This window comes from Scyliorhinus canicula, chromosome 10 (genome assembly GCF_902713615.1).
Source record: "Scyliorhinus canicula chromosome 10, sScyCan1.1, whole genome shotgun sequence".
Taxonomy (NCBI): Eukaryota; Metazoa; Chordata; class Chondrichthyes; order Carcharhiniformes; family Scyliorhinidae; genus Scyliorhinus; species Scyliorhinus canicula.
Genome location: NC_052155.1, coordinates 143433697 through 143452745, shown reverse-complemented (window position 1 = coordinate 143452745; position 19049 = coordinate 143433697). Strand labels below are relative to the sequence as shown.

General features: G+C 50.1%; 1 protein-coding gene across 1 annotated transcript in view; it reads right to left on the bottom strand.

Moving 5' to 3' along the window:
- LOC119972150 (calcium/calmodulin-dependent 3',5'-cyclic nucleotide phosphodiesterase 1C-like) overlaps positions 1-19049 on the bottom strand; it is a 241394-nt gene that overhangs the window by 107690 nt on the left and 114655 nt on the right. The window contains exon 2 of the mRNA XM_038808480.1: positions 3015-3065. Within this exon, the coding sequence (XP_038664408.1) occupies positions 3015-3065 (51 nt within the window). The remainder of the gene's footprint in view (positions 1-3014; positions 3066-19049) is intronic.

Below are 19049 nucleotides of genomic sequence, written 5' to 3'. Positions count from 1 at the left end.
ACTCCTTCGCGCTCTCGGGTCTGTGACGCCTGCACCTCCAAGCACTTCTCAAATCCTTCATCGAACTCTTCAGGGGTGCCACAGCTCCTTCGATGGCCTTCGAGCGATCCTCCCGTATTTTTTTCCTCTGCTGGCAGAATTCCTCCGTAATAAAAGCCATCAACTGCTCCAGCTGGGACCTTCCACCTTGCAATGGCCCTTCCCCCTCTGCCATCCTCACACTGGCTGCTGCAGTACAGGTGCCCTCCAACTCTTTGGCCAGATCTCTCATCGGCTTCTGCCGGGTTTGGGAACCAGCAGTTACCTCTCGTAATACCACTCCCAGGGGAAACTACATGCCTCCCGCCATCAATTCCACCTTTTCATCAAAATTATACCTGATATCAGGTGAAAAGAGGATTGTCCTCTGCCTTTGAGCAAGAGCTGTCCTGTGTGTGACCACTCACACCATGGACGCCACCGTAAGTCGAACTCAATGCATTCTATGCTCAGTTTGAGCAGGAAACCATTGTCAACTGCCTCAGACAGATCCATACCTACAATCACAGCTTCCGAAGTCAGATCGGCCTTCTTGAAAGTGAACCCTCGGAGAGTGGCGGGTCCTGACAGGGTCCCTGGCCATGTGCTCAGATCCTGCGCAGACCAACTGGCAGATGTGTTCGCAGACATCTTCAACCTCTTCCTACTCTGTTCTGAGGTTCCCACCTACTTCAAGAAGACCACCATTATACCGGTGCCAAAGAAGAACCAAGCAACAAGTCTTAACAACTACTGTCCGGTGGCTTTGACATCTATCATTATGAAGTGCTTTTAGAAGTTGGTTATGAGACACATCAACTCCATAGTCCCAGAACACCTTGATCCACTGCAATTTGCATACTACCACAACCAGTACACAGCAGACGTGATCTCCCTGGCCCTACACTCATCCTTGGAGCATCTCGACAACAAGGACTCCTACGTCCGACTCCAATTCATTGACTAGAGCTGCACCTTCAACACTATTCCCAGCCAAGCTCATATCAAAGCTCCAAGACGTACGATTTGGCACCTCCCTCTGCAACTGGATCCTCGGCTACCTGACCAAAAGACGACAATCAGTAAGGATAAACAACAACCTCCATGATAGTCCTCAATACCGGGGCCCTGCAAGGCTGCATACTTAGCCCGCTACTATACTCCTTATACACACACGACTGTGCAGCAAAATTTGGCTCCAACTCCACCGACAAGTTTGCAGATGACACGACGATAGTGGGCCGGATCTCAGACAATGATGAGTCAGAGTGTAGGAGGGATGTAGAGAACCTAGTTGTATGGTGTAACGACAACAATATCTCCCACAACATCAGCAAAACTAAAGAACTGGTAATTAACTACAAGATGCAAAGTATCGTACCCAGCCCTGTCTGGAGATGGTTATCTCTGGTAAGGTCTCGCAGGTATGGCCGTTAACTAATGGACGAATCTAATGGCTCATTTGAATATGCAGATCTGGATCTCGTCCAGCAACGGCGTAACACCTGGATCCTTGCCGGGCACAAACCAGTCACCTAATTGCACCTCATGATCTCACCAATACGCAGTATCAGTGAACCATAACATCCTTACTTTTATGTTTAATTCCTCTCCTAATAAAGGACAGCATTCCACTAAACTTTAAATTACCTGCTGGACCTGCATATTAACATTTTGTGACTCATGCAGCAGGAGACCTGGATCGCTCTGCACCTTGGAATTCGGGAGCTGTTTTCCATTTCAGTGATATTCTGCTTTATTTGTTCTTCCTGTCAATGTCAGCAATTTTACATTTTTCCATGTTTTGCTCCATCTGCTAGATTTTTGACCATTCACTCAATCTATCCGTCTTCAACCACATTATGTCCTCTTCACAATATACTTCCCGACATATCTTTGTGTCCGCTGCAAATTTAGCCTATAAAAATTGTCAAATAAAACCAACAAATAGCAGCACTCTAAGATTTCACAAAATTTGCCAAAGATGAGTTGGCTTTTAAGCAACAAATTTTATGAAGGTGGTGGATCTAAAGAACTTCGAGAAGAAATGAAATTATGTGTTGGAAAGAGGTATAGAAAGTCAGCCAATTATTGAGAAAAATTGGCTGACGCAGGGGAACCAAAAGAGGGATAAATCAGCAAGAGATTAAAGAAGAGTGCAGTCTGATTTGTAGAACTGACTGTGGTTTCTTGGACAGGAAGGAACAAGGGCAAATGTAGGTTGAAAAGAAAATGTCAATGGATGACATCTGGGTGCTCCTCACACACTCCCGTTGCTCCAGTTCACACCCCCCTGCCATACTAGTTAAATCCTCCCGTGTGACACTAGCAAACTTTGATCAAAGCTTCCATTGAACATCCCCATAAGAGGGTCAACAGAAGAATGGGGACTGAACACTAGACAATGGGGTGACCTTGATACTGCGCAGGTGGTGTGTACCCAGGCTTTGAACGGGTTATCCTCTCACCCTCCAACCCCTGGAATTATGGGGGCAGAAGAACAGAGGCGAAGACTGCCAGTCACAATTGATGCCCATCTTTCTGAAAAGTTGTTCAAGCTAGTTTATATGGTGCTAACCTTGTATGATCTTGGGCTCTCTGCTTGGCCAATATGCAACTTGCTTAGCTCTGGGCCTTATGCCGCTATCCTTTGAATAGCAGGCATCGCTACAAACATGCTTTGGTAAATCGTGCATTTTGCTCCTTGCCTGTTATCTAAGTTAATCCAAGGTTTCCTCAGATATTTGTAGAAGAAAAAATAATTTAACTACATGATTTTAGACAGCACTTGGATGAAATTCAGGTTGCATTTGAGGAATCCAAAAAGGGAGTGAGGCAACCAGGCTAAAGAATGGACATGGAAGCAAAAACCTGGGAGAGCAGGTGCAGACGTTCTGAGAAGGGAGCTACTAGAGTAGTTTGTAAGGGTATCTGGAAGACCGTATTTCATTGGTCAACATTTAACGACGGAATAAAAATTAGCATATTGTACTTACGTGCAAATCTTTCAAGCGGTCGTGGGTTTCGATCAGTCTTTTCATTAGCACCTGAAAAAGAGTTGCAAACAACGTCTTAGAAAGCACTTCATACAGGCACTCATTAACAAATATTTTACTGATTGTCCAAGGAACAATTTATTTAGTTATCAGTTTTTGGTTTTAAAACAAAAATGCTCTATTGGATTAACAAAAATGTTTCAGCATTGGAGAATAGAAGCAACTTTTCCCACACTGTTCAGTTCATGATGTGGAGATGCTGGCGTTGGACTGGGATGAGCACAGTAAGAAGTCTTACAACACCAGGTTAAAGTCCAACATACTTGTTTCAAACACTAGCTTTCGGAGCACTGCTCCTTCCTCAGGATTCACCTACTCTAACCCAACACTAACCCCTTTGGAATTTAACTGCAAATCTTCCTCCAATTTGAAAAAACAGCCTTTCTGTTTCCTGTAACTTAACCAACTTCTTTATTCCATGAGCTAAAATTTTGCTCATAGGTCTGTTGTGTGGTCCTGTATCAAATATCTTTTGAAAATCTGTACACATCACATCAACAGCATTGGCGTTAATAACCATTTCTGTAAACACTTCAAAAAACTCCAGCACGGTAGCCTTGTGGATAGTACAATTGCTTCACAGCTCCAGGGTCCCAGGTTCGATTCCGGCTTGGGTCACTGTCTGTGTGGCGTCTGCACATCCTCCCCGTGTGTGCGTGGGTTTCGTCCGGGTGCTCCGGTTTCCTCCCACAGTCCAAAGATGTGCAGGTTAGGTGGATTGGCCATGATAAATTGCCCTTAGTGTCCAAAATTGCCCTTAGTGTTGGGTGGGGTTACTGGGTTATGGGGATAAGGTGGAGGTGTTGGCCTTGGGTAGGGTGCTCTTTCCAAGAGCCTGTGCAGACTCGATGGGCCGAATGGCCTCCTTCTGCACTGTAAATTCTATGATTCTATGAAGTTAGTCAAACATGATTTTCCATTAATGAATCGATGTTGGCTTTCCATGATTACCTGCACTTATCGAACATAGAACATACAGTGCAGATGGAGGCCATTCGGCCCATCGAGTCTGCACCGACCCAGTTAAGCCCTCACTTCCACCCTATCCCCGTAACCCAATCAACCCCTCCTAACATTTTTGGTCACTTAGGGCAATTTATCATGGCCAATCCACCTAACCTGCACGTCTTTGGACTGTGGGAGGAGACCGGAGCACCCGGAGGAAACCCACGCAGGCACGGGGAGAACTTGCAGACTCCACACAGACAGTGACCCAGCGGGGAATCGAACCTGGGACCCTGGTGCTGTGAAGCCACAGTGCTATTCACTTGTGCTATTGTGCCGGCCGCTTGATAAAGAGACTATTGATTTTGTCCCGTACTATAGTTTCCTAACACTGAAGTCATACTGACTGGTCTGTCATTGCTGGCTTTGTCCTTGCACCCCTTTTACAACAAGGGTGTAATATTCACAATTCTCCAGTCCTCTGGCACCACCCCTGTGTGCAAGGAAGGCTGTGAGATTATCACTGGAACCTCTAATTTCCACTCTCACTTCCCCAGTACTATTTGATGTATCTCATCCAGTCCTTGTATTTTATCAATTTGAGGTAAAGATAGCTTTTCAGACACTCATTCTCAATTGTGAATTCTTCTAATGTACCAGTTACTTCCTCTCTCACCCCAGCCTGGGTAACAGATTATTCAGATGCAATGTACCCATTTGATACCTCTGTAACTTTTCCTGCCTCTATATGCATGTCCCCTTTTCTATCCCTGATCAGCTCTACTTTTTCTTTTATCATCCCATCATTATTCATATACTTACAGGAGACCTTGGATTCCCTTTTGTGTTACCTGCCAGTCTCTTTTCATTTTCTCTCCTGCTTTTCTCGTTAGATTTTACTTCCCATCTGGTCCTTGTATATTCAGTCTGATTTTCCATTATATTTTCAATGTCACATCTATCACGACTGCACTTCATTCTTTTCATCTTCAAATCTATCACTCTTCTTATCCAAGGCTCTCTGGATTTATTTGTTGAACCTTTCTCAAGCAAGGGAATATACCTTGACATTGCCTGCAATACTTTCTCTTTGAACATGACCCATTGTTCTTTCTGCAAACAGCACCAAGGTGCCCCGGTGGCATTGCCAGGCTGACAGGGGCATTGCCAGGGTGCCAGGCTGGCATTCTTCCCATGCCAGAGAATGGGCCTGGGGGTACCCTGCCCATGTGAGGTGGGGTGCAGGAGAGGGCGGCATTGGGGAATCAAGAGATCAGGGTGCCATTTAATGGATAGTGGAGCTTCTCAGTGTAGGGAACGGGACTAAGCATGGCCTCGGCGGGACGTTCCCCAAACAAAGGCTCGTTCATGGTCTTTCTTGGCACTGTGAGCACCGGGAAACACCCGGCTAAATGCACTCAACAAGGGACACTATTGCAATTTGGTTAGATCGCGCCCTGGTAAAAGCAGAGTGGTCTGTCCAAGTTTATGAATTCAATTTATGTCATTCTCCAGATTTTCACCAATCTTCAGCTTATGTTATGTTGGGAGAACCCACATCAAACTCACAGCATTATGGCAAAGGCACACCTTGAACTCTTTCCTTGCCTGTTCTGTTCTTAGATGCGGACTGACTTGCAGAGAAATCCCTCAATTTGATGCTAATTGTTTTCAATTTCCAAAATTAGCATTTGTTTTTCTATTTGCTAACACGCAGTGTTTGTAAGAGTCCACACAGCAGCTGCTTTTCAGACACGACTAAAATCCCCATATGGCAACAAGAGCAAGGGAAAACGAGAGGCATTCTTTGCCATGCATGACACAGGAATTAGACTCTTTGCATATGCTAACAAGTGATTAAGATCCAGTTTGAGATCTTCTCTCCAAGCTTGATTTGTTCTGAGGCAGGCAATGCCATTCACAGAATCACAGAATAACACAGCGCAGAAGAGGCCCTTCGGCCCATCGAGTCTGCACCGATGCATGAAATACACCTGACCAACCTACCTAATCCCATTTACCAGTACGTGGCCCATAGCCTTGAACGTTATGATGTGCTAAGTGCTCATCAGGTACTTTTTAAAGGATGTGAAGCAACCCGCCTCGGTCACCCTCTCAGGCAGTGCATTTCAGACCGTCACCACCATCTGGGTAAAGGAGCTTGTCCTCAAATCCCCCTAAACCTCCTGCTCCTGACCTTGAACTTGTCCCCTCATAACCGGCCCTTCAACGAAGGGGAATAGCTGCTCCCTGTCCACCCTTTCCATGCCTCTCATAATCCTGTACAACTCAATCAGGTAACCTGACCTGTCACCTACATAAAGGTCTCATTCGGCCTCTGCCACAATCTTGCGTACATCAGGGAAAGTGGTGTCAAGGTGGGTAGATGGTGGGTGGGATTCTCCAGTAATGGGGCTATGCGAAAAAACACACTCAAATCACTCTGAACTTACCTGGAGTAAATCCAGGGTGATTCTGCGATTTCCAGGGAGCTAGCAGGCTAGTGCTCCTCGCAGCTCCGGCTGCCGATACAGGGGTCTGCACTTCCAGTCGGGGGTCTGCGCATGCGAACGGCAGCGGGCATGGTCGGCCACGGGCACGACATGGCTGACCCACACCACGGACCAGCACCAACATAGAACATAGAACACTAGAACATAGAACACTACAGCGCAGTACGGGCCCTTCGGCCCTCGATGTTGCGCCGACCTGTGAAACCATCTGAAGCCTATCTGACCTACACTATTCCATTCTCATCCATATGTCTATCCAGTGACCACTTAAATGCCCTTAAAGTTGGCGAGTCTACTACTGTTGCAGGCAGGGCGTTCCACACCCCTACTACTCTCTGAGTAAAGAAACTGCCTCTGATATCTGTCCTATATCTATCACCCCTCAATTTAAAGCTATGTCCCCTCGTGTTGATCATCTCCATCCGAGGAAAAAGACTCTCACTGTCCACCCTATCTAACCCTCTGACTATCTTATATGTCTCTATTAAGTCACCTCTCAGCCTTCTCTCTAACGAAAACAACCTCAAGTCCCTGAGCCTTTCCTCATAAGACCTTCCCTCCATACCAAGCAACATCCTAGTAAATCTCCTCTGAACCCTTTCCAAAGCTTCCACATCCTTCCTATAATGTGGTGACCAGAACTGCACGCAGTACTCCAGGTGCGGCCGCACCAGAGTTATGTACAGCTGCAGCATGACCTTGTGGTTCCGAAACTCAATCCCCCTGCTTATAAAGGCTAGCACACCATATGCCTTCTTAACAGCCCTATTAACCTGGGTGGCAACTTTCAGGGATTTATGTACCTGGATGCCGAGATCTCTCTGTTCATCTACACTACCAAGAATCTTGCCATTAGCCCAGTACTCTGCATTCCTGTTACTCCTTCCAAAGTGAACCACCTCACACTTTTCCGCATTAAACTCCATCTGCCACCTCTCAGCCCAGCTCTGCAGCTTATCTATGTCCCTCTGTATCCTATAACATCCTTCAGCACTATCCACAACTCCACCGACCTTCGTGTCATCTGCAAATTTACTAACCCATCCTTCTACACCCTCTTCCAGGTCATTTATAAAAATGACAAACAGCAGTGGCCCCAAAACAGATCCTTGCGGTACACCACTAGTAACTGAACTCCAGGATGAACATTTGCCATCAACCACCACCCTCTGTCTTCTTTCAGCTAGCCAATTACTGATCCAAACCGCTAAATCACCTTCAATTCCATACTTCCTTATTTTCTGCAATAGCCTACCGTGGGGAACCTTATCAAACGCCTTACTGAAATCCATATACACCACATCAACAGCTTTACCCTGATCCACCTGTTTGGTCACCTTCTCAAAAAACTCAATAAGGTTTGTGAGGCATGACCTACCCTTCACAAAACCGTGTTGACTATCGCTAATCAACTTGTTCTTTTCAAGATGATTATAAACCCTATCTCTTATAACCTTTTCCAACATTTTACCCACAACCGAAGTAAGGCTCACAGGTCTATAATTACCAGGGTTGTCTCTACTCCCCTTCTTGAACAAGGGGACAACATTTGCTATCCTCCAGTCTTCCGGCACTATTCCTGTCGACAAAGACGACATAAAGATCAAGGACAAAGGCTCTGCAATCTCCTCCCTGGCTTCCCAGAGAATCCTAGGATAAATCTCATCTGGCCCAGGGGGGACTTATCTATTTTGACATTTTCCAAAATTGCTAACACCTCCTCCTTTTGAACCTCAATTCCATCTAGCCTGGTTGACTGAACCTGAGTGTTCTCCTCGACAACATTGTCTTTCTCCAGGGTAAACACTGACGAAAAATATCCATTTAACGCTTCCCCTATCTCCTCTGATTCCACACACAACTTTCCACTACTATCCTTGATTGGCCCTAATCTTACTCTAGTCATTCTTTTGTTCCTGATATACCTATAGAGAGCCTTAGGGTTTTCCTTGATCCTATCCGCCAACGACTTTTCGTGTCCTCTCCTCGATCTTCTTAACTCTCCCTTTAGGTCCTTCCTGGCTAACTTGTAACTCTCAAGTGCCCTAACTGAGCCTTCATGTCTCATCCTAACATAAGCCTTCTTCTTCCTCTTGACAAGTGCTTCAACTTCCTTAGTAAACCACGGTTCCCTTGCTCGACAACTTCCTCCCTGCCTGACATACTTATCAAGGACACGCAGTAGCTGTTCCTTGAAAAAGCTCCACATTTCGATTGTACCCATCCCCTGCAGTTTCCTTCCCCATCCTATACATCCTTAATCTTGCCGAATAGCATCATAATTGCCTTTCCCCCTGCTATAATTCTTGCCTTGCGGTATATACCTATCCCTGCCCATTGCTAAAGTAAACATAACCGAGTTGTGATCACTATCACCAAAGTGCTCACCTACATCTAAATCTAACACCTGGCCGGGTTCATTACCCAGTACCAAATCCAATGTGGCCTCGTGTCCTCAAGCGTCCTTTCTACCGCCGTAATACTTTCCTTGATTAACAATGCCACACCGCCCCCCTCTTTTACCATCTTCTCTGTTCTTACAGAAACATCTAAATCCTGGAACCTGCAACAACCATTCCTGTCCCTGCTCTACCCATGTCTCCGAAATCGCCACAACATCGAGATCCCAGGTACCAACCCATGCTGCAAGCTCACCCACCTTATTCCGGATGCTCCTGGCGTTGAAGTAGACACACTTCAAACCAACGTCCTGCTTGCCGGTGCCCTCTTTCGAACTTTTAACCCTATCCCTGACCTCACTACTCTCAACATCCTGTACACTGGGACTACAATTTAGGTTCCCACCCCCCTGCTGAATTAGTTTAAACCCCCCCCGAAGAGCACTAGCAAATCTCCCCCCCAGGATATTGGTACCTCTCTGGTTCAGGTGAAGACCATCCTGTTTGTAGAGGTCCCACCTACCCCAGAATGAGCCCCAATTATCCAGGAACCCAAAACCCTCCCTCCTGCACCATCCCTGTAGCCACGTGTTCAACTCCTCTCTCTCCTTATTTCTCACTTCACTAGCACGTGACACGGGTAACAACCCAGAGATAACAACTCTGTTTGTTCTAGCTCTCAGCTTCCACCCTAGCTCCCTGAATTTCTGTCTCAAATCCCCATCTCTCTTCCTACCTATGTCGTTGGTACCTATGTGGACCACGACTTGGGGCTGCTCCCCCTCCCCCTTAAGGATCCCAAAAACACGATCAGAGACATCACAAACCCTGGCACCTGGGAGGCAACACACCAACCGTGAGTCTCTTTCGTTCCCACAGAACCTCCTGTCTGTTCCTCTAACTATGGAGTCCCCAATGACAAGTGCTCTGTTCCTCTTCTCCCTTCCCTTCTGAGCAACAGGGACAGACTCTGTGCCAGAGACCTGTGCCCTATTGCTTACCCCTGGTAAGTCGTCCCCCCCAACAGTATCCAAAACGGTATACTTGTTATAGAGGGGAACGATCGTAGGTCCCCCCCAGATTCCGTATGCCCACTGATCGGTGGCCCCCGATCAGAACCCTGGCCGTCCTGGAGACCACTCTCCTCCCGGCGAAGGATCCCCCCTCCCCCCACCAGGGTGAGTGCCCGCCGGGTGGAACCATGAGAGAATCATGCCAATGCAAACTCGGCCAGTTGACTTTGGAAAATCGCCACGGGGGCCTTTTTCAATGGCCCACGACCCGTGCCACATCGACCACGTGTGCCCGATTCGCGGCGATTTTCTGGCGACTGGAGAATCGCGCGAACGGCGTCGGACCCGATCACGGGTTTGGCGCCCATTTCCTGCCCCCGCGATTCCGGCATGGAGGCTCTGTGAATCCCACAGTATCTTTCACTCTGTGGGCAGCTGTTAGGCAGAAAGGAGGGTGACCACCGGGGGGGGGGGGTGGATCTCTTGTATCCATCGTAGTCACACCCTCGAGATTCTACCTTGCTCCTTTACTCCCCCTGTCACCCCATTAGTCTGAAACTCCCCCACCTAAAGATGTGCACGTTAGGTGGGGTTCTGGGGTTAGCGTAGGGGTGTGGGCCGAGGTAGAGTGCCTTTTCAGAGGGACAGTGCAGATTCAATGGGCCAAGTGGGATTCTATGGTCGGGATTCTCTTAGCCCACATCAGGTCAGATAATCGCCGGCGGGGTGCGTGAATCACGCCACGCCGCTGCGATGCCGGGGCGCCAATTCTCTGCCGAACGGAGAATCGGTGTCAATTGCGCCGGCAGGGTTGCCGCGGCGCTGGTCGGGGGTCATTGAAAGCAGCCCCCATGGTGATTCTGCGTGCTCGATGGGTCGAGTGCCCACCGAGTGCTGGCGAGTCCCTCTGGCGTCGTTTGCATATGGTCCTACCCAGCGGGACCTCGGCGTTCTGGCTGCGGGGCCGTCCTGGTGGGGGGTGGAGGTGGGGGGCGGGACGAGCCGATTTCGGGGTGGTGAGGCCTGTACGGTGGAAACCGATCGGTAGGCGTGCTAATTCCAGAGGAGGCCCTATGTCCCCCCGCGCCAAGCCCCTGCAGGGTTTCGCCATGTTGCCCGCGGGCCGGCGCAGAGTCGGCCATGGTGCACTTACGCGGACCCGCGCCAGCCGTGGCGGGCCGGCTTTCGGCGCCGGAGCAGCACACAGCACTCTGCCGTCGTTCTAGCCCCCCAGGACAGGGAGAATGACTGGGCCTGGAGGCCCGTTGACGCCAGCATTGCTCGCGCCGGTTTTTGACGCCAGCGTCAACACTTGGCCGGGATTTGAGAGAATCCCGGCCCATGATTCTATAAAATAAGTAAGGTTGTTCCCAGCCTAATATTGCTGCAGGGCAGTCGTGTTTTTGGATAGGTCAGGTGATGATCCACTTTCTGCTCAGGGATGCATGCATTACAATGCCGTGTAAAATCCAGCTACTCACTGTTTCTCTCTGAAAATGTCCATTTCCTAATGTGACAAAATCTGGGAGGCAGCCCACCAATCACATTAAAATGTGGCCTCAAGGATAGAACTATTCACTCCTCACACTCCTGACATCATGGGACATTCCTGCTCACCTCATACCCCACCCACTTAATCCCTTGTCTGAGTGCTTCCTGAATTTAATTCATAATGCATCAAATTCATTGGCTCCTTTGCCACTAAATACAACTAAACGGTGTCATAATATATATCAATATATCATGGTGCAGACACACACTGATGGACACACACAGGGACCAATCAACATGTACAAACACCGCAGCCAATCACCAGTTAGAATACACACACTATAAAGGCAGAGGGCACCACGGTTCCCGCTCATTCTGGGTGCTGCCTCTGAGTGTAACAGGTACTTATTCAGCCCAGCACAGACTCACACCAAGTGCTGAGAGAATCAACTGGTTTGGACAAGGCTTAGGTCTCTAGTTTAAGTTAGCATTATTTAGACCCACAGTCATCGTGTGTTAGTTGGTTAGAAGTAGTTAATAAAATTGAGTTGAACCTTCATCTGTGTTGGAAGTGTCTGTTCATCTCTCAAGCCTACACAAGCCAACACATCATGGTACCAGGAGTTGAGGAATACTCGCATTTCTGAGACCTACCCTTCAGTGATCTGCCTTCCACCAGTCTCCAGCCATCCTACAGAATGGACTCCGTTCGCCCGCCGCCGCCTCTCCGCATTGCAGGGAATCTGGGCTCTAACTGGAAACCTTTCAAACAGCGCTTCCAGCTGTACCTCGAAGCCACGAACCTGGAAACTGCCTCGGACGCACGTAAGATTGCTCTCTTCCTCTTCACAGCCGGTGACCATGCTCTGCACATTTACAACTTGCTCACCTTCGATGAGGGGGGAGAACAAATCGAAGTTCAAGATCATAATTCTGAAGTTCAACAGCCACTGCGCGGTTGAGGTCAACGAGAGCTTCGAGAGATATATGTTTCAGCAGCGAACTCAGGGTAAGGACGAGCCTTTCCAGTCCTTTAATACCCACCTCCGCGTCCTTGCGCAGTCCTGCAACTACGGGTTCACCTCTGACTCCATGCTCCGTGACCAGATTGTTTTTGGTGTTCAATCTAAGCCCCTGCGCCAGCAGCTACTAAAAGTAAAGCAGCTCACTCTCTCCACGGCCATTGAGACCTGTGTGCTTCATGAGCATGCCTCCACGTGCTACTCATGCATCCAGCCTGCTGGAACGGCACAGCAAGCCCCTTACTAGGCAGAACAGGTCCAAATGATAAAATCTCTTCAGGCTCTGGACCTGAATGATGGCGGCCATTTCGTGCCTATTTTGTGGAGTCCCACGCCCACACGCGGCGAGTGTGCTAACGTCATGGCCCGCTTCGCGCAGGTGCACGCTGATGTGACCATCAATTCACTAGACACATGATTGGAAGTAAACTGTGGTTTTAATAGTCTTACAACTAAGCCAGCCTGCGACCAGAGGAACTGAGAGCTGCAGTACTTTATACTTCTGGTTAGTGGGAGGAGCCATGGGCAGAGCCATGGGCGGAGCCCAGTACAAACTCCTCATCTCCTCCTATGGGCAAAGCCGCGCAACGGCTCACATACAGAGCCCACAAGGACACAATACATGCAAGGCAATACAGTGTGAATTACGAGGCGTTTAATTCACCACATTTACCCCCTGTAAAAAATCAAGTCTGGCGGGGGTGAGGGGTCTACAAATTGAACCGGTCCGGTGGCCAAATCGTCCTTTGGGATCGGCGGAGCACCGGGGTTGCAGCCTCTTCTGGTGGCTGGGTGGTGACGGTCGGTGAGGGTACGATGGTGGACTCCGGGGGTGATTCGGTCCGAGCTTCGTACCTGACCGGTGCGACGGGCGACGGGGGATGCAGGAAACCTATAGGCGCAGGGGCGCGGAGCATGGGCAGTGAACCTATAGGTGCAGGGGCGCAGGGCGCGGAGGGTTGGGTGTGGTGTAGCGTGGGGGGTACCTCAGCGGTAGTGGTGGTGGAGTTGGATTCTGCAGGCGCCAGGTCCCGGAGGGAAACGGTGTCCTGACGGCCGTCGGGGTATTCAATGAAAGCGTATTGGGGGTTCGAATGAAGGAGTAGCTCTCTCTACGAGCGGATCAGTTTTGTGTGCCCGGACGTGCTTCCGGAGGAGAACCGAGCCCGGTGTGTTCAACCATGCTGGGAGCGAAACTCCCGTGGTAGTTCCCCTAGAAAAAACAAATAGCCATTCGTGAGGGGTCTGGTTGGTGGCGGTGCTTAGGAGGGACCTAATAGCATGGAGTGCGTCGGGGAGGACCTCCTGCCAATGGGAGGTTGGGAGATTCCTGGACCGGAGGGTCAGTAGGACGGACTTCCAGACCATCGCGTTCTCCCTCTCCACCTGCCCGTTCCCCCTGGGGTTGTAGCTGGTAGTCCTGCTCGAGGCGATGCCCTTGTCGAGCAGGTACTGACGCAGCTCGTCGCTCATAAAGGACAAACCCCTGTCGCTGTGTACGTAGCTGGGGAACCAAACAGGGTGAAGATACTGTGCAGGGCTCTGATGACTGTGTGGGAGGTCATATCGGGGCATGGGATAGCAAAGGGGAAGCGGGAGAACTTGTCGATGACGTTCAGAAAGTACACATTTCGATTGGTCGAGGGGAGTGGCCCTTTGAAATCGATGCTCAGGCGTTCAAAGGGCCGGGATGCCTTTACCAGGTGAGCCTTGTCTGGTCTATAGAAGTGCGGTTTGCACTCCGCGCAGATCGGCAGATCGGACAATCCTTGGTGATGGCTTATACCTCCTCGGTGGAGAAAGGCAGATTTCGGGCTTTGACGTAGTGGGCAAGCCGGGTGACCCCCGGGTGGCAGAGGTAATTGTGGATAGCTTTCAGGCGGTCGTCTTGCGTGCTGGCGCACGTGCCGCGGGACAGGGCATCTGGGGGCTCGTTGAGCTTCCCCGGTCGATACATAATATCGTAATTGTAGGTGGAGAGTTCGATCCTCCACCTCATAATTTTATAGTTTTTTATTTTGCCCCTTTGCGAGTTGTCGAACATGAAGGCAACCGATCTTTGGTCGGTGATGAGGGTGAACCTCCTACCTGCAAGGTAATGCCTCCAGTGTCGTATGGCTTCCACGATGGCTTGGGCTTCTTTTTCGACCGAAGAGTCGCTTTTGGCCGCTTTGGTGAAGTCCTCCTTGATGCAGTTGAAGGCCTGGCGGGCGTCAGCTGACAGGAAAGAGTGTGGCCTTAAATAGTGGGCGGGCTTTGTCCGCATACTGAGGGACCCACTGGGCATAATAAGAGAAGAATCCAAGGCACCACTTGAGGGGCCTGGGACAATGAGGGAGAGGGAGTTGTAAGATGGCATACGGTCCGGGTCGGGGCCCAGGACTCCGTTTTCCACGACATAGCCGAGGATGGCTAGCCTGGTCGTGAAAAACGCATTTCTCCGTGTTATACGTGAGGTTAAGTTTCTGGGCAGTTTGGAGAAATCGGTGGAGGTTGGCGTCGTGGTCCTGCTGATCATGGCCGCAGATGGTGACGTTATCCAAGTACGGAAACGTGGCCCACAGTCCGTACTGGTCCACCATTCGGTCCATCGCTCGTTGGAACACCAAGACCCCATTCGTGACGCCAAAGGGAACCCGGAGGAAATGGAAGAGGCGGCCATCTGCCTCCAACGCCGTGTAGTGGTGGTCCTCCGGGCGGATTGGGAGCTGGTGGGAAGCAGACTTCAGATCCACCGTGGAGAAGATGCGGTACTGGACGATCTGATTCACCATGTCTGCAATCCTGGGGAGGGGGTACGCATCGAGGAGCGTGAACCGGTTAATGGTTTGGCTATAGTCCACTACCATTCGGAATTTTTCACCGGTCTTGACGACCACCACCTGAGCTCTCCAGGGGATGTTACTGGCCTCTATGACCCCCTCACGTAGGAGCTGTTGGACCTCAGATCTGGTAAATACCCTGTCCTGCAGGCTATACCGCCCGCTGCGAGTGACTAAGGGTTTGCAGTCCGGAGTGAGGTTACCAAAGAGTGGAGGGGGGTCGATTTTTTGTGTCGCTAGACTGCAGATAGTGAGTGGAGGTAGGGGCCCACCGAAGCTGAGTGTGAGGCTCTTGAGATTACACTGGAAGTCGAGTCCCAGTAAGAGTGGGGCGCAGAGTTCGGGGAGTACGTACAGCTGGAAATTAGAGTAGCTGGTGCCCTGAATCGTTAGGGTCGCGACAGTGCACCCTTGTATGTGAACAGAGTGTGAGCCCGAGGCGAGGGAGATAGTTTGCCGTGCAGGGAAGATAGGGAGCGAACAGCGTCTTACCAGATCTGGGTGTACGAAGCTCTCGGTGCTCCCGGAGTCGAAGAGGCACGGTGTCCTGTACCCGTTGATTTTAATGGTCATCATAGAGTTCTGGAGGTGTTTCGGACGCGACTGGTCCAACGTGACCGCGCTGAGTTGCGGGTAGTCGGCGGCTCGATCAGCTGTGCTGGAGTGGCCCCATGATGACTGTCCACTGAGGTCGTAGTCTTCGAGATGAGGTTCGGAGGCTGGAGAGGATGGAGCCCAAGATGGCCACCCCCGTGGATCGCACGTGGCGGGCGGCGAGGAAGATGGCGTCCAAGATGGCAGCCCCCATGAGTCGCACGTGGCTGGCCGCGTGGAGGAGAGTTGCCAAGATGGCAGCCCCCATGTGTCGCACGTGGCCGGCCGCGTGGAGGAGGGTTGTCAAGATGGCGGCCCCCATGAGTCGCACATGTCGGGTGGGGGCGGAGTCGGCAGACACGCTGGGGCATTACGGGGCCTGCGGGCCTGTGGGTTTGGGAGGCGAGTGCTCTGGACTGCGGGGGAGTTTGGAGTTTTCGATTTGGCCAGGCATACCCGGGCATAGTGTCCTTTGCGACCACAGCTGCTGCAGGTCGCGTTGTGGGCCAGGCAGTGCTGCCGTGGGTGTTGGGGCTGCCTACAAAAATGTCACGCTGGTGCTGCATAGTGAGTGGGTGGCCGCGCGGCGCAGGCCTGGGGCAGTCGCTGGTCGGGGGCCTATGATGGGGTTGCTTGGTCCGCGGGGAACAAGGTGAGACTGCGGAACGAGACCTCCATGGTTGTAGCTAACGCTACAGTGTTCTCCAAGTTCTGGGCCCCTTTCTCAAGCAACCGTTGGCGCACATAGTTGGACCTGAGCCCTGCCACATATACATCACGGACAGCAAGTTCCATATGCTGGGCGGTTGTTACAGCCTGAAAATTGCAGTCCCGAGCAAGGGGTTTTAAATCACGCAGAAAGTCTTCCAGCAACTCTGGTGCTGGCGGCGGGTCGTGAAAATGTGCTGCGCGTAGACCTCGTTGATGGGCCGCACGTACATTCGATCGAGCATGGCCAGGGCCGCCGTATATGAGGTGGTACAATTGAGTTGCGTAGAGATACGATGGCTCACCCTTGCATGCAGTAGGCTGAGTTTCTGCTCCTCTGTAGTTTCTGAAGTGCTTGATTCAGCCATGTAGGCCTTGAAACACCGAAGCCAGTGTAGAAAGATTTCCTTCGCCTCTGCAGCCTGCGGGTCGAGTTCTAGTCAGTCAGGTTTGAGGGCTGATTCCATAGTAGTTTTCTTCAAGTTTTCTAAGACTATTAAATTGATGTGACCACCAATTCACTAGACACACGATTGGAAGTAAACTGTGATTTTAATAGTCTTACAACTAAGCCAGCCTGCGACCAGAGGAACTGAGAGCAGGCTTACGGCTGCAGTACTTTATACTTCCGGTTAGTGGGAGGAGCCAAGGGTGGAGCCCAGTACAAACTCCTCATCTCCCCCTATGGGCAGAGCCGCGCAACGGCTCACATACAGAGCCCACAAGGACACAATACATGCAAGGCAATACAGTGTGAATTACGAGGCATATAATTCACCACACGCGCTATGCTGGATCGCCCCGCGCATGTGCGGTGGCGCGCCGAACGTCCCAACGCTCCGGTGTGCGTCAACTGTGGCTCTGCCCACTTAAAGCGGCAATGTCCCTCGAAGTCCCGACGCTGCCTGCAGTGTAGCAAACAAGGCCACTACGCTGTAATGTGCAGATCTTCCATGCCTGCTGCTTTTCGAAGGTCCACCCAGCTCCACAGAGACGTCAGGGCTATCCAGCCTGCCATAATGAACCCACTCTACACCTTGATTCTGACTATGCCTGCAATGACCCACAGGTCCCATTCCAAATCGGCGTCATTACTACTAACAGGATGTTCCCCAACCGTGGCACTGAACCTGTCCACGTCCACAGCGTCAGCCAGGATGATGAGTGGTGAGCCACCCTTACGGTCAACCAGAGTTCATAGCCCACCTCAGAGACTAAACTTATGAACTCTGCACACATGTGGACTTTTTGAAATGTTCTTTTTCCCATATTCTTTGTTGTTGCATTCGTTATCCAGTGATTTGTAAATAGATTTGTTGGTTGTTCCAGTTCATGGTAGTCATCTGCACCAGCCACCTTACTCTGTAAATAGTCTTGTTCCCTGTATATAGATTTGTCTATATGTCTTCGCACCTCACACGTAGCTAGGTACATTCTCCACACACCCACACTATTTATTAGCACATGCCTCGATCAACATTTTTTATAAAAGGGGGATGTCATAATATATACCAATATATCATGGTTCAGTCACACACTGATGGACACACACAGGGACCAATCAAAATGTACAAACACCGCAGCCAATCACCAGTTAGAATACACACACTATAAAGGCAGAGGGCACCACGGTTCCCGCTCATTCTGGGTGCTGCCTCTGAGTGTAAAAGGAACTTATTCAGCCCAGCACGGACTCACAACACGTGCTGAGAGAATCAACTGGTTCGGACAAGGCTTCGGTCTCTAGTTTAAGTTAGTATTATTTAGACCCACAGTCACCATGTGTTAGTTAGTTAGAAGTAGCTAATAAAATTGAGTTGAACCTTCATCTGTGTCTGTTCATCTCTCAAGCCAACACAAGCCAACACATCAGACGGATGGGTGTGTGAATGGGGGATGAGGGAGGGGGTGGGCGGGGATATGCAGGGGTTGCAGTGTTGGATGGGGTCACCGTGTAATCATTGGACTTGGCTGGGCACGGGGTAAGCACCATGCTAACATGTCTGCCTTTCACCCCATGAAAAAAGAATGGAAGTAAAGTTAGACAAACCCAAAGATATTATATCAATATATGAATGGTAAAAGGTTAGTTCAGGAAAAAGTGGGACCTATTAGAGATGAAGAAGGGAACTTGTGCAGAGGCTGTGGGAAGGGTTTTAAATTAATATTTTGTCTCCGTGTGCACAAAGAAAAGGGATGATGCAAATACAGTGCTCCAGGAGGAACACTGTGAGATATCCCACTGGATGGGATAATCATGAAGAGAGAGGAAGTACCCAAAGGGTTGGAACCCTTGAAAGTGCCCAAGGCCAGATGGATTGTTCCCAAGGTTGCTGAAGCTGTAGACGATCGCCAGGCTGTGTTCTAGTTAATTAAAGTCTGACATTGGTGAATCACTCGCCTCACGTGCAATCGATGGTGCATCAGTGGAAAGGGACGATCGTCAGGCTTCTGAGCATTTATACCTC